Source organism: Merops nubicus, unplaced genomic scaffold, assembly GCF_000691845.1.
Source record: "Merops nubicus isolate BGI_N331 unplaced genomic scaffold, ASM69184v1 scaffold13630, whole genome shotgun sequence".
Classification (NCBI taxonomy): domain Eukaryota; kingdom Metazoa; phylum Chordata; class Aves; order Coraciiformes; family Meropidae; genus Merops; species Merops nubicus.
In genome coordinates this window covers 82,005-98,059 of record NW_008583656.1, presented here as the reverse complement: position 1 = coordinate 98,059, position 16,055 = coordinate 82,005, and the positions used below count along the sequence as shown (strand labels likewise).

General features: G+C 38.5%; 1 protein-coding gene across 1 annotated transcript in view; it reads right to left on the bottom strand.

The window, feature by feature from the left end:
- Positions 1-1,095: 1,095 nt before the first annotated feature.
- The window catches only part of LOC103774338 (LIM domain only protein 7-like), a gene marked incomplete at its 3' end in the record, with an annotated part of 69,666 nt that continues 54,706 nt past the window's right edge, over positions 1,096-16,055 (bottom strand). Inside the window, exons 7-15 of the mRNA XM_008941738.1 lie at positions 15,256-15,505; positions 13,862-14,152; positions 12,281-12,991; positions 10,729-10,758; positions 8,235-8,352; positions 6,953-7,095; positions 5,257-5,698; positions 4,159-4,485; positions 1,096-1,210 (exon numbers count right to left, since the gene is read on the bottom strand). Of these exons, the coding sequence (XP_008939986.1) occupies positions 1,096-1,210; positions 4,159-4,485; positions 5,257-5,698; positions 6,953-7,095; positions 8,235-8,352; positions 10,729-10,758; positions 12,281-12,991; positions 13,862-14,152; positions 15,256-15,467 (2,389 nt within the window). The remainder of the gene's footprint in view (positions 1,211-4,158; positions 4,486-5,256; positions 5,699-6,952; positions 7,096-8,234; positions 8,353-10,728; positions 10,759-12,280; positions 12,992-13,861; positions 14,153-15,255; positions 15,506-16,055) is intronic.

Here is a 16,055-nt window from a genome sequence, read left to right as displayed (position 1 = left end):
ATAGCTGGCAGCACGAAGAGACAGCCTTCTACCTCCAAGTGAAAAAATTAAACCAGAAGCCTAGCAGCAGGGAAAGCAAATGGAAAGTTATTCTTCATGTAAAGCAAATATTAAAAGTTACAATGTAATTATGAGAAGCACCCAGCTATAGTGAAGAGAGGTCTAAAAATAGAATTCGAAAGAAATTTAAAAAAGAAATCAAGGCTGCTCAGTAAGTGTTGTTACATGGTAAGTTTTCCTCTCTGGAAAGCATAACAAAGGATTAAGTAAACAAGAAGCTTCCAGTTATTTCTTATGTCTTGGGATGATCTTGTGTTAGCTGTAAGAAAGGACAATTCAATATTCCTCAAGTATTATTGTCAATGGCAAATATCACTTCAGGAAACAAGCATTACATGTGATATGCTTGCGCTTATGTTGTGTTTTGTTTTTTTTTTTTTAAATTAAGAAAGCTGAGCTTGTTCTCTGCAGAAGACTATTAAGGCTTAGAAATAAACTTTACATATGTTTCATTTCAACACAAAAATGTTTATTTTCCCTCAGTATTATTGTATCTAAAGAAAAAAAAAAAAAAAGAAAAAAGAAAAAAAAGAACTGCACTGGAAACCAATTTAGAAGTTGCAACTCCTTAAAAATATTAACTGTCTCCAAAATTCAACATGACTAAGAAAGGGAAAACTGAAATAAAAATACTAACTAAATTTCCTCTGCATGCATTTACAACCCATAAGAAGTGAAATCTTTTAAATTTAGCTGAAAGAAACAATATGTATATTAGAAGTCTCTATGGGGCCCTTACTACCACTTTGTAAGGGGTTTACTCAAAGTTTGAGTAATCACACTTATGCCTTTGCAGTGGTTACAGAAAAGCCCTTTATTAGGAAAATTCATTTGTGTCGTTTCTGAACTCAACCTATTTCAAGATATGAGTATTCACAGGAATACAGTAGCAAGCTAAATACTGATATTTCAATTTTCCATATGTTTGGGGTTTTTTTAAGCATTTGCAACATTTTTAAGAGTGAATGCCTTAATTCAGAAGTCTCTGTAAGCTAGACAAAAGAACAAAAATCAGTGCAGTTAATACACATTTACCTTCTTCAACTGTCTGTACAAAGGCCCCTGAAGAACTCCAATTTGTTGCAAACCCAAAGCTGCGACTGTGGCCAGGTCTCTGGTTTATACTGATTCTCATTTCACTGTACTGTTCCTGAAAAATAAAACATGACACTACAGTATCTGGTATCACAGGAATCTACACAAAGGAAAGTTTATCCTCTAAATAAGTGAGGCTACTCACAATACGCACTTTAATCATCTATTATTAGCATCAAAGACAATGCAAACAGCATTGAAGGCAGTTAAGTAACAAATCTGGGGTTTATTTGAACAGGTATGTTTTCAGCTTACATTTGTATTTTCTCTGCACATACTTAGCTGTGAATTTGTCTTATTTTAAATGTCTCCTAACACAGTGCTACAAAACATAAGGAATATGAGGAAACTGAGACTCCAATATGGTCCTCATAGTCTTCTGAATTTGTGGAATGTACTGCCTCCTGAATGAGCATCAGACAAACGGAGATGTGAAAAAACTACAGAACAGTAATTAATATTTTTTTCTTGCACATCCTTCAGTAGGCATCATCAGTTTCCTTTAAGCTCAGTGCTGCAACTAGGTTTACTTAGGTGAGCAATCACTTTTCTAATTTTTTGTGAAACACTACTAGCTTGCTATGGATTTTTTTTTAATGAAGCCCTTAGATAATAAAATAAATCCCATAATTAGCTAGAATCCAGACCTTCCATTCTAGTGGGCTTTTGAGAGGCTTTCAAAATCCCAACAAAAATGCAGCACTACCATTTTAAACTACAAACATATTTGATTAGTAAAACATTCTGGAACATGTGCTTTCAATCCCAGAACATATTACAAACGTGTTTTGCATATGTTAACGTTTTACTGTGAACTCATTAAAAACCAATTAAAATAATGAAATGCAAGCTACTCACTTCATTATTATGGAACTGGCATTGTTATAGAAGGAAAAAAAATAAAAAGGGTTTTAGATTTGTTCTGCCAAATGCTGTTAAAATAGGCATACTCGAGCAACACATGCATGGAGGAGATGCCTGCATGCTCATATATGTGCATTAAATATACACCTAATTTTAGTTGTCTAGTGAAGCAGCTTTCCTGAAGGGTGGAGTTCACTTTCCCTAACTTAAAATATTTAAAGGTCTAGGTATCTAAGACATTCCGCAAAGCTCCTGTGTTAGCAGGATGCACTAGGCAGCTGCAAGGGCACTGCACAAGCAGATGTGGCCAGCCACTCCCTGGGCAGGACGCAGCCGGAGGAGGCTTCAGCAGTACCTGGGTGCTGGGTGCAGGAGACAACAACATTGCAAGGCAACATCCTGAGGTTTTGCCTCACGTTACAGGAATGGTCCAGGGAAAACACCACCAGTAACAGCCCAGGTTGAAATGAAGTCCTTTCTTCAAGACACAGCTACTAGCTTGCAAGTTCTCCCATACAACCCAAGTCCTTGGGTGACTACCAGTACATTAAAAGTGAATCTACCAATAGACAGGTTAGCACACTGGGCTAGAGCATATATAAAGCTTTCGAATTTGAGTAAACTCCTGGAAACTACTGTTGTTATTTTTGCTTCCACCATCCCAACCCAGCTCTTCTTCAAACCTACCTCCTGTCAGAGGATTAAAGCAACTTTGCACACTGAATTTCATCAGCTGGACAAGTTATCTCCAAAACACTTATGACTCCACAAGTGTGGTGTTACTGTCCTGATGGCTAGTGAACTATATCAGTCTCTCAGTTCTGGTGGTGATTTACAAACATGTCAAATAGAACTTGCATTCCTTAACTGTGCCTCAAACATGCTATAACACCATGTTTTTCAAATTTTTTTATTTCCCCCCCCCACCATTTAAATCCCTCAAATTACTAATTTGCAGGAAGGACAATTTATAATCTTTTGACTAAGACCAACAACAAAAAAAAAAGAGGTAGTACATTTTGTACTCACTCATCTCACTTAAAGTAATACAAAGAACTCGTATCTAATCTATGTTTTCACTAATTAGAACAGCAATTCTTTTGCTTGTTTTTGTTACAACACAGGAAAAAAAGATCATGAACTCCCTCTGTATATAATAATCACAGTTTTGAAAAATTATTGTTGTAATTTCATGACAATGGTCAAGGGGTATCAGGAGTATTAAACTTAAATGTGTTCCTTTTCCACAAATGATTAGGAAGAAGAATGGTTCAAAGTGACTGAATTTATAAAAAATTAGTTTGGGAAGTGATTTCATAAATCAGCATCCAAAGTCTTGTGAACCTCACTCAAGCAACTGGCACAATTAACTTTTAAAGCAACATCAGGAATGCAAAGAATTCATGTCTAATCTGTGAAGATGTATGAACCACGTAATTAGATAATAGAGAAAGGTATTGACAATTAAAGCTATTGCTGATCATTTTTCACGTGTGAAATATAAGTGCCATTTCCTACAATTGCTCATGAAGATACATATTCAAAAAAGCCACTGAAAGATGCAGCTCTTGGATAAGCACATCCACAGAGATGGTGATTTGCTTTTAAATTAATGAACATGAACATTAATTAGATTAATTTCAAGTAAATAATTTTTTTCTTAAGAAGGGAGTGACTCCAGCCACAACAGATGGAAAAAAGGACAGTATGATACTCATGTTTAACACTGGCATCCAAAAAGCTGATTTTTGTTTTTTAAGAGTGCAAATGAATGCTACAGCAGCTCAGATCAATCCTCTGGCACACTTGATCGTGCCCATAACATGCCAATTTGGAGAATAACAAAAACTTTTCAAGCATCAAACAATATTTATAGTAACTCTTGAGTTTGAGTGAGAAATAAAATTAAGTACAGGACATATAAAGCAAAGCAAAAAAAATGTTGCAAAAGAACCCAGTATTTTCATTCCAAATAGAAATTCTCTTTCCTCTGAATTAAATCAAAGGAAATCGTAGTTTTCTGAGATGTCTTCCTACTACCAAAAAATACTGGTATTAGATGTAATTTTACTTCTTTTTTATTTTCACTCTGCTGTGGCATTCAGTTACACTAAGTAATCACATTATTTCCACACTTACCAGGGATTTTGGATCCTCAGGCTCTGGCAGACTGACATTTTCTGCAGAAGATGCAAGTGAAAAAGAATCAGAAGGAGAGCAATATTCTGGTTTAAGAATACTGCTTCCAGCATCTTGGTCTTGGGATTTTACAGGTAGTGCCAAACTAGGAGGAGGTGTTGACTGAGCACCTTCTTTTTCCTCCTCTTCCTCCTCACCTCTGCTTCTGAATGCACTAGCGGAGAGAGGGTGTGCAGAGTCTGGTTGTGAAAATGAACTGCTTGTGAACAAAGTTTGAGTTCTTTTAGCTTTTTCTACTTCTCCGTTGTACTTCTGAGCATCATCCATCTAGGACAAAAACAAGAGTTTGGTAAATATATGCTTAAAAAAAACCCACAAAACAATCCCAAATCTTTCAGTAATCTAGCTGTTCTACAAAACCCCCTCTCCCTTTCATGCAAATCCTGGTTACTTTACCCCCTACTTATTACCCACTTCAAAAAAAAAGCAACATATTTTTTCTCTTGAAGTACCTGCAGAATAAATAGTCCAGTTTTTCTATTACAAACTTGTTAGAATCATCATCTTAGAATGATCTGCATTCTTATAATTTTTTAAATTGAGGCAAATAAGGAGTTAGGAGAAAGCTAAGAAAATCGATATAATAATCAGGAGGAGGCAGGGGGAGAAATTTCTGTTTCAGTGCTTTTTTGAGCTGGCAAATTTTAGGTTAGCATAAAATTTTCAATTTTACAAAACAGTCAGTACAGCAGAGGAAGCATATCACCTGAAAAATCTGTCTTAACTGTGTTAACCTAGCTTCAGACAACTATATCCTATGAAGGCAGGTTTTTGTACACGGAACACTAAGGAGACACTACAAGTAATAAAAAGATTATCCTAACAAATGTATTTGTCAGCCTTATTTTTAGGACTACCTTTAAGTACAGAAACACAAGTAAACACCTAAAGTCACAAGAGAATTGCCTGTTCTATTAACACAGCCTTTAAACAGCAGATGATTATAAAAAGAAATTATAAAAAATTAAAATTCTTACTGTTCCCTGGCTATCCCAGACCCTGACATTTACAAACTTCAAGAATGAAGTGGATTTTTACCGTGAATGACCGTGGAAGTGACGAGATTCCTCTTGAGTGGACACCAAAAGGTCTTGGCGTAACCACGGATGTTAACCTAGAGGTGTCGGTTTTCTGGTAACTTCTGGGGAGAGAAGCTGCAACCTGAGCTGACCCAGTTTGAGCACTCGGGGAGTAGCGCTCAGACAAAAGAGCCGAGCCCTGCTCCTCTGCCAGCCTCTTTGGTGGAGCCGGAGCTTCCGGAGCAGCCGCGCTCTCCAGCAGGTTCTCCTTGTGCGGCTGTGTGGCACGGGGGCTTTTGCTGTCCTTAGTGCTGTAGAAGGTCTCTTCTTCCAGCAGGTAATCTTTAGCTGCTGACTGGCTGGAAGGTGCTTTCTCTTCATTAAACACGTCATCGTTCAGTGAATAAGTCCATCTGCGTTCAAGTTTTCGCTGCCCGTAGGAGTCTTGGTCTCTCTCCTCCCTGTGGGGACAGAGTTCATCAGAAGACCAGAGTGACCTGACAAACAGGTGGGCCCTACATCTTCCAACTACTGAATGTTCATGGCAGGGCATAAACTGAGAAACACGTCTCTAGTAAATGGAAATGAGTAATATCATTCAAAAATATTTGCATTTTAATATACTTTTTAATGCTACCTTCTTGCCCCTCCTCCCCATTTCAACACTCCTGTATCACTCAGCCATACTACTGTCACATTATCAGGTTGCCACCATGACAGAGATCACTTTGCCAAGAATATTATTATTTAAGTCGCATATCCCCAGAAATTCAGTTTATTGAGGAAAGAACGGGAAGAAGGTAGTCCCGTAACACTGCCTGAACTATATAGCTCTTCTGATGTCTCTGCTCTATGAAAATGCTACACTAAAATTTAGATAAAATAACATAGTGTCCTGAAGCTCAGATTATTTTTATTCTGCTATTTATTCCTTTGTCATACAGGAACAACCACCACAGAGATAATCTTTACCACATCATTTTTAGAGATTCTGATAATACTAGACATTCAATGCAATGAGGATCCATATTTTTATTCAAGAGACTAATTTTTGTCCTCACAAACAACAGCAACAACAAAAAAAAAAAAATACAGACACTGCAAACATTGTTTTAAGACTTATTTAAATTTCCTTTATGAATACACACCATGTGCATATTCCCTTCACCAGTGAAAATGGTACTGTGTGCTACTCAGTTTACACTTTTTACTCTTCGGAGGAATCTTGTTCTGTAAATACCCAGAGAAACAACTGGGGCTAGACAGGAAGTGAAATTTAAGTTTACAGTTCTGTGATATGCATTAAAATTCTGGCTGTTTCTAATCACAGTGGCTAAAAGCAAATGTACTGCTAGAGGAAAGAGAAATAGTTAAGCTGATCCAAGAATAAAAAAGGCAATAATCCAGTTCAACCCTGTTGTTTTAATCTCTAAAGTGGATGCAAATACTGACTTCTCAAGACATTTATTTATGGATAGCAGAATAAAACATCATTTATACAGCTAAACTGTTTAACATTCTGTGAAAACAATGCATTAGCAGACCGTATTCTGCCCTTCAATTGCCTAGATCTCTACACTGTAATTTGCAACTAGGATTGTTGACTTTTTTCAGAATCAATTGCAAGTTGCCAGTGAAAGTTGCTCAAGAATTCAAGGGAATAAAAATGCTCAGATTTAAGTTCTTCAACATAATACTCCCATCAGAGTCATTACCTCTCCTGCTGCATTTCTTTCAGTGACTTGGTACTCCTTTCAGACACCTCAGAGGCTCTCCTTTCTATTTCTTCTCTCTCTTCCTTTTTCTTTTGCAATTCAGAAGTGAAGGTCTTTCTACGATTCTTCCATTTTGCCAGATCCTACCAGAATAGTGTAAATATATACATTCAGACCTTCTCAAGACCTTGCAAACATACAGAGAAATCTCATCACATGCTGTCCACTGCCCTGATTCTGCTTGCATGTCTGTATTAATATCACATTTTCATATACCTTCCCCCTAAATGATAAAAGGGTTCTCATACTTCAGTCAGGCTTATAGATTCACTCTCTGTTAAAGTTAACTTATACCTTCCCACTCATAGTGCAGTAGTTCATGTTTTGTCCTTTCATTTTTTCCCTGTGACATTACCAATTTTTTTTCTAGAATACTTGACTCAATGACACATAATTGAAAATTAATGCAAAGGCCATCTGTATTTCTTTGTTGTAGGCTTTGGAGCTCGCATTGTTTGCCTTTTTTTTGTTGTTGTTGTTCCCCCAAATCACCAGTATGTTAGAAGGACACATTAGCTTGAGAATAAACATGCCCTAAATTCCAAATTGAACACATATACTTCTCTATTTTCTTGATTTCTGTAAAACCACAATGGGAACTAGCAATATTCTCCATGAAACAAATTAAGAGACATACTGAATATTAAAACTGAGATGCATTAAGCAAACAACTACGAACTGCTTGCTCGATGCTGTTCTTAATTTCAGCTTCTTGTTGGACATCATTGCCAAGCCCAGATTTTAATAAAAAAGAAAACATCTTCAGATAACATTATGATGCTGTGCAAAGCTACCACATTAGTTTACAGGCTGGATTTAAAAAAGAATTATTGGGAGATAGGAGCCTCAAGAATTTGCACAAGGAGATACTATTTCCCTCCCTTTGCCCAAAGGATCAGATATTCAGACATTCCAATTGTTTCACAAAAAAAGTATTCACAAATTTCAGATAACACATGAATGTTTCTTTACGTCCATGAAAATCAAGCCTGTGGGTTTTATTACAATACATAAAAGTCTTCTCCTGAAACATTAATTAGATACTTCTATTTAAAATCATTTCACTTCTGCGTGAAATGGACATCCCCAAAACCACTAGCAGCTGCAGGAGTTGGGTCATGTTAGAACATAACCCTGCAAACTGCCGTGCATGTGCCCGAGCCCGTTTTCTAGGGACACTGAAGTTAGGCAGGACCCATGAGAAGGGGTGAAGAGTACTTACTTCTTGCCACTTTAGATCTTGTTCCTGTAATTGTTCTTTTATCTTTTGCAGCTCTTCATAACGGATTTTGCGCAATGACTGCAGCTCCTCTGCGCTGACGTCATTCAATGACTTACTCCTAGAAAGAAAAAAAGAGTACTCAGCTTTAACAGACCTGAGCCATTATTTATGCAAGCAAAACCTTCAGGTGAGAGAGATTTATGTTAGTAAAACTGAGTGCTTTTGGGTGTTATTTTGTATAGAGCAGGAAACACATGGGCAGCTGAATGAGCAAGGCTGGGACATGCTCTAGTGCCAGCACTCAAGTCAGTAGTTGCATATTTGACCAAACAAAATCAGGTTCAGGGAATAAGCAGCTCTGTAGTAGCAGCTCCACGTTGATCATTCACTGAGTACCTGACTGCTACTTCTGTTTAAACTTGTACTCCTTACTGACCTTGCTCCTTTCTCTGACCTAAAAGGCATTCCTCCTCCTCCAGTCCAAATTCCCATCCTTTCACTTCTCTCCAGCAACAGCCCCAGAATCACCAGCCAAACTTTCCTTCCTTAGGTTAATCATAAAATCAAATCAGTTACTCGTGCACGTGTCTGAAAGAAAAAAGCATTTCACTGCTAAATGCTCACGTGCATCATGGGCCACACTAGCCTATGTTAGTCCTCTCCATGCCTCCATGATGCTTCCCATCCAGGCTGAGATGGCTAACAGAGACATTTTAATTTCTTCAACATGGCTGAAAGTTTTCCCCCCATGAACTCCTACTCACTAGTTCCCTTTAATCTAAATTCCTCAATTTTTTCCCCCCATTTCTCCAATGCTATTTTCTCCTTTATTCTTTCATACTGCAGTGATAAACATCATAGGACTTCCAATTTAGGTGCAAGATAGGACTCCTGCCCAGTGCTGACCAAAAGCCTCTGAGACACCAAGCAAAATGCTGGTGTTTCATCATAAAGTCCAATGCTGTAACATAAAAGGGAAGCCAGGCTTCCGTTGTTGTTTTTTTGTTTTTGTTTTTGTTTGTTTGTTTGGTTTGGTTTTTGTTTTGTTTTGTTTGTTTTTGTTTGTTTGTTTTTAATTTTTTTTTTTTTTCCAAAAAAAACCCCAACTTCTGTTTGCTTTTATCCAAATAAAATATGAACATCGGAGAGGTGTAACCAAATTCTAACAGGACTTGAAAATGTGGCATTTCTCTGATAGGGAAGAAAATCAGGTTAAAAACAAAAACTGATTCAGCACAGGGCCTTGCTCTAATCGCCTACATACCAAGAGAGCTCTGAACTAACAAACCAGACTCTCTCACTTCCTCCCAAGAGGCCCAACTCACTTTCACTGGTAACATAAGACTCTGGACTTTGGCCTCAAAAAATAAAGGCTAGGACATTAACTCTTTGTATCTGTTTGCTTATTTTCTGAATGGGAAGGATGTCCAATCTAGTGAAATATATCCTGGTCACAATTGCTGAATCTCTTTTCTTGTATAGTTCTCTCTCCCCCCCCTCCAAATGGTTATCACATGTAGAAATGGTTTGGGGTAACCAAACTGTACTAAACATCACAATCTTTCCAGATTCTTTCAAGAAAACTTATCTGACTAGAGTTTCCTTTCCCTTCTCTTGAGTTTCTGTATATTCCTGCAAAAAACAGGAAAATCTAGACTTAAATATAATATATGCTATTTAAGGATATATTGATATATTCATACCAAAGAACAGGATGTTAGTTTCAATTCTAGTCTTAGCTTCAAAGATCTTATTCGAAAAACTAACTAGTGACTTAAGCCTTTTGAGTATCCCTCCCCTAATACTTAACTTCTTCTGAAACATTTCTTGCTTCCTCTGGAAGTGGTTAGTCTTTTACCTCATTTTGCCTCAGGAAAAAAAATAAATGAGGAAATAAATAAATGTGCATTAAAAAAAAAGTTAGAACACTATGCATAAACCAAATACTTAGCATGCCATTGCACTGGAAGTGGAAAATATTTCTCTTTCAGTCACAGTGCACTGTAAACAAGGCCCAGGTTCATATGGCACTAACCAAAAGGTTTATCGCTAAGGATTCAATAACTTGGACTACATAAAATAGCCACAGAACATTCATTACTCCCATGATAAACAACATGCCACTAATTATTTTCAGATTCTGTATGTACAGCCTTTGAAAGAAAATATTTACTGATCTTCCTTTATATTTCTGAATCTTTTAAAGCCTGGTTTAAATACCAAACAGCAAATATTTCACTTAAGCAGGAATAACGTATCAGAGGTCATTTTCAAAACGCCCAATACCCATAACTCCGATACCCTAGGTGCCAAAGAGAACTTTTGGCAGATGCATAGCTTTTAGTCTCACACCCATTATGTAAATTGCTCAAGCACAGAACAAAGCAGCATGCACAAGCTGTTTCCAGTGTGAGTTTTTAAACTACTGTGCATGCACAAAAAATAAAATGGGCAAAAACAGTGTTATGATCTTTCAAGCTTTTATAGAACTTACCCTTGCTCATCAGAAAGCTTTTGAAACAGTCTGAGAAATCAGAAACCAAAAAAGAAAAGATTCAGTGTCTTGATATTCATAACAACTTTAACACCATCAGTACACCAACACTCTCACTAAGTCAAGAGGAAACTGAAAGCTTGAGGACCAGCCAACATGAACAGCACACTGGAGTTGTGACACCAGTCAAAAAACGCATCAGGACTTCTATGATGCACAAGCCAGACAGAAAACTGACAATAAGGCAGCCTCTAAGTTTCCAGTGCTTCTGATGTAGCAATACTGCACACACAGAGCTTTGTATTAATTCTGCACCACTTATTCCAGCGCTGCTGAAGAGCATGATGCTCAAAAGATACTCATTTCAAGAAGCGAAAAGTCATGCCAACTAGAGTCCCAACGAGAAGCCTGGCTTCTAGAGGCTGTTCTCCTATTACTGCAACCATTTCTCATACTAATTGGAAGTAACACTTGGAATTAATAAGAATAGAAGGCCCTATATATGTGTTTAGGACATTAAGTGGAGAACCAAATTAATCCAATGTGATTCAAGAGGATTTTTAGTATACTTGAATATGAGTATTTTATTCTACCGAATGACTTTTTAAAATGTGAATGATTTTCCATCACTTCAGAAATATTTCTCAGGGAAGCTCACACTTTATTAACAGTATTAAGCTTAAAAATTAAACGCAGTAATATCAAAGTAGCAATCAGTACATGAAAGCGTCTTAGTCAAAGTAACAAGGCACAGCTGGGAGAACTGCAAATTGCAATGCCGTATTTTCAGAGCTAAGGAAACATTTGAACCCCCACCCACCCCCCCCATTAAGGGCAAATTCCAAAGGAGAGCTAGGAAGTAGTTAAAAACAGGATTGAGAAAAAAGAAATTTTGAGTATACCAGAAAAAGATATGAGGAAGTATTAATCAGGACTGTATGAAAGCAGAGGGAAAATATTGGCAAAATAAAGTATGTCACAGTGGAGTTTAATATTACATAGACACACAACTTGCATGCACCATGATTTTGGGAACACAAAACACTAAATTTTTTTCACCTCATCTAATAATCTCAGAACTGCAGCAGGATGGTTTACAAGCATTTTCAAAATTAGGTGCAAGCAAGGATATCAGAATGCCCATTTCCAAAATTTGTCATTAAAGCATTCATGTGTTTCAGAAATGCTTTTACCAATTACATTGGAGAAAAAAGGAGAATATTTCTAGCCTCCAGACTTTTTAATACTTGCTATTCCTGTTCAATCACAGAAAAAAAAAAAAAAAAAACAACTTAGGCAGAACTTGGAGTGTGAAAGAATAGTAACATTTTCTCCAAAACAGCAGCCTAAAACGAGAAAACACTAATGTTTTGTTGAAAATATGGTATTGCAGTCGTGAGCTTCTATTCAAAGCAAATACAAAGCTCGCCCAGGACGCCACGAACAAACAGCAGGCTGGCACTCTAGGAAGGGCTCAGCACAAGACGACGCCTTTCTCAACGGGGAGGGCTGCACCACGCTCAAGCACAACCCGTGCAGGACACAACCTGACCTCTCCACCATCTGCCGTTTCTTGTGCCTGATCCTGCTGGCCTCCCGGATCGCCTCCCACTTCTGCCAGTCTTCTTCGCTGCACGGACCTGGGATGAAGTTTACTGGCCGGATGCTGCTTCCCACCTTCCATGATTCAATCTTGCGGGTCAGCATATCGTCCTTCTTAGGGTGGGAAGATGGCGACAGCACTCTGCCATTGCTCTTTCTTTCCTCGGGCACCGTGGTTTTTTCAAGTAAACACAGAAATTTGGACCGGATCTCCTCTGGAAGACTCCACGGGTCAGTTGCCGGGTGATACTTGTCTGGAGCACCCGATAAAGGCACCTCTTTTTTCTGAGAGAGGATTTTACGGAAAATCATGTCGTCCTTCTCCAAATCTGGAATCACGGGTTGGCCCTCTCTGGGTTGCAGAATTATCTCACCCTCTATGGGAGGCTCCTGCTCAGAGAATTTTTTTAAATACCGGGGGTCTTGGAGAACAACTTGATTCACATGGAAAGCCCCAGTTTTCCGGACGAACAAGTCATCATTTTCTAAATCTGGATACAAATACCCATTTTCGGCTTCTCCTTGTTTGCCTCCTGGTACAAAGGAAATATTCTTTCTACATTTTATGAGCCTAGGGCCAGAAGTAGGATCAATTCTAGTCTTCGTTTCAGAAGACAAGTAGTCAGAGTATTTCTGCAGGGCCTGGAGTAACGAAAACTGACTGAAGCATATAAAACAAAAGGAAGGAAGTAAAGATATCATTAACTAGCAAGAGACAAGCAGATCACAATGTACTGCGATATACATTCGGTTTAGACTTGCAGTATCCTGAGCAGTACAGCTACAGCACTCGGCATCCACCACCACTGACCACAGCACAGCACATGCTGACCCACGTACAGGTGTCACGGCAGCCCGGCCTGCTCAGGAACGGCACGCCTACATGCGCACACACGAAGCCAGCAACCCTGTGCAGGGCTTTTGCACTGATGCCTTTCAGAAGAGCGGCAACGTATGGCTACATTCAAAAAAAGCCCGCAAAAAAACCCTACTATAACCAAAATCGTCATAACCAAAGAAGCGCGACATCACAGGACGTGGTTTAATTTCACTTAGCCGTTGCATATCCAGCCATTTCTTTTTGACGCATCAAGAGTACAGCTCATGCAGCCATATCAACCTGGGCTGATCAGAAGCCTCCAAGATTTTTCCTTCTGCAATCTGTGACAATGAGCTTCCCATATATTCAGTAGCTGGCTTATAGTTCTGATCCCTTCTGCAACTGCTGTTCCAGTCAAAAGTTGGTCTTGGTTGATTAGGAATAATGGCAGAGCTTTGTTTGTAAGCAAATTCCTCGTCCTCGGAATCTGATTTTCTACTGTGCAGCAGCACAAAGAATGAGCAGAGGGAAAGAAAAAAAACACAGCAAGTATACTCATTGAGTAAAACGCACAGTGGCAACAGTGTAATAAAAAAAAAGAAAACATATCCTGCTGCTACACTGGCAATAAAAATGAAAAAGTCTTAGAACTACACTATATTTATAGATTTTGCACACAGGAGAGAAACAGGGGCATGCATGAAAACGCACCTGAACCCTTGAATCTCTTTATACCAGGGTTTGAAAGAGGATTTCCTAATTTTTTTCCACAGCAATTCTTCTTCTGGAGTCCAAAACTTAGGAAGAAATTTGTCAAAAGCAACAACCGTATTTGCCGCTGAAGAACTTAACTTGCGAAAAAAGAGATCGTCTTTTTCAATGTTTGGGATGCCTATTTCTTCTTCTTCATCCTCATCAAAATACCCAGACAGTTCTGAAGGAATGTTAGCTCTCGGTTTGTTTTCCTCTTTAGTTTCCAACTGCCTCTGCCTTCTCTGGTTACTGTTCAAAATACCCAATCAGTTAGGATATTTTAGGAGCAATTTGACATAAAGAATGCACAAAAGACATGCTTTTTGGCTCAGGAGTTCAACTTTGTGAATGAAGCAAATTAGTTCTCAATTCCATCATTGCAGCACCAGAAATAAAACATATATCAAAAAAAGAAGTTAAATGGTTATAACAGCATTCTATTGCTTCTGACAAAAAATAATGAAGTCTGACAGAAAAGGTGTAACGAATTATCAGCTGTGTTAAAATGATGATTAGAAGGCTAACTCCATGGAGTTATGTATGTACTGCAATTTAGGTAGTACAATAGTTACTGAATCTTGGATTAGTATCTCTGACCTCAGTGGTTCAAGCATTGCAGCTAGTGGACCAGCTGGATAACTTTCTTGTGAGCAAGATTTAGGAGAGTCATTGCGCAACGTAAAATGACGTCCAGGTGCAGCAGAGCTTACAGGGCTCTTTTTGACTAGAAATCTACGTTTTGCTAAGTCATCCATAACCAGGTCAGGCAGCCTTCTTTCATCTTCTGAATCAGAGCCACTGTCATACTCATAGATCATCTGGAGGCAAGCTGGATTTGTGGGCCCATGCTCTGCTCTGCTATTTTGGCAGGAAGCTACCGGATTCCTTTCACATCCACTGAGGTTGACCAAAACAGGAACAGAATGAAGACAGTGAAGTCATCAAGGCAATGATGAAAACCAAGAACTACCCACTAATTTCATCTGTATGCAGCAAGAAGCTGGAAAATCGAAATTCATCACCATATTTTGGAAAGCTTTACTGAGAAACTAAAACTATGGGTCTGTCTCTCATGAACTTGCATTTAAGATCATTTTAATACCCTCTACCTGGAGACTGACCAGCCTCAAAACGTTATTCAAACACCAGAGAACTAGTTATGAGGAACAAAATAACAGAACCAAACCGAAACAACCAGCACACAACCACACTAAAACATCCCCCCTGTTAAAATTCAGAAACTGAAATATTTTGCTTTGCAGCAAGAACAACTTTTCTTTAGCTAATAAAGAAACAATTTCTTTTAGAAGTCCTAAATCAAAGCCCACTTTACTAAGACTGGATACCAGTACCTTGAAAATGTTCCATCTGACTCTGTGACAGGACTTGCCCAGCTCCTCCTGTTGTCCTCATTCTTCTCTGTCCTCTTCTTCCTTAAGGGTGCTGGCACATAAGCCGTCTGCTTGTTTTTGCTGGGCAAGAAGCGATTGAAGTCAGTGGTAGGTTTTGGTTCAATCACAGAAATCCTACGGTAGGACCTGTCGTCTTTATGGGAGTCGTGCATTTTGAAAGGCAGTTCTGAGTCTGTGTCACTGTCACAACCTTAGAAGAAAGCAGAGGAAAGGGAAGGCACAAACATTATTCTATAGACACAAGCTTCTAGACAGAACTTACACCCAAGCCTTCTAAAATGAGCTTATATTCAGGACGTTTCGGCTGGAGATTTGCTGAGCTACTGGCCGGATAGCAGGAGAGGTATTTTTAGAAGACTGTGGCAAAGCTACGATAAGGTCCATTAAGTTGAGTTTGATTTGCATGCTCCTGCTACATTCGTTCCATTCTTTCACTATCACTGTTCCCTGCAGGAAACAAGGCACTGACCTCTAGATTGAAGACATAAAAGAGCACAGAATGTCTTAATTACAAACATACTTGCCACTCAAATGTACTAACAAGACAAGTTACCTGCAAGTGTGCTCATCTCACCAGATTAACGCCAGGTAGGAGCTCAGGGTATGTCACAGGTGTAGCTGGTCTAGAGATTGTTTTGTTCAGATCAGAAATGCTCCATGTGGTCTTGGCCTAATCATTTTATGTTATTCACATGGAACAAAATCCAAAAGCTCACTATTTTGGTAGCTTTACAATAGAC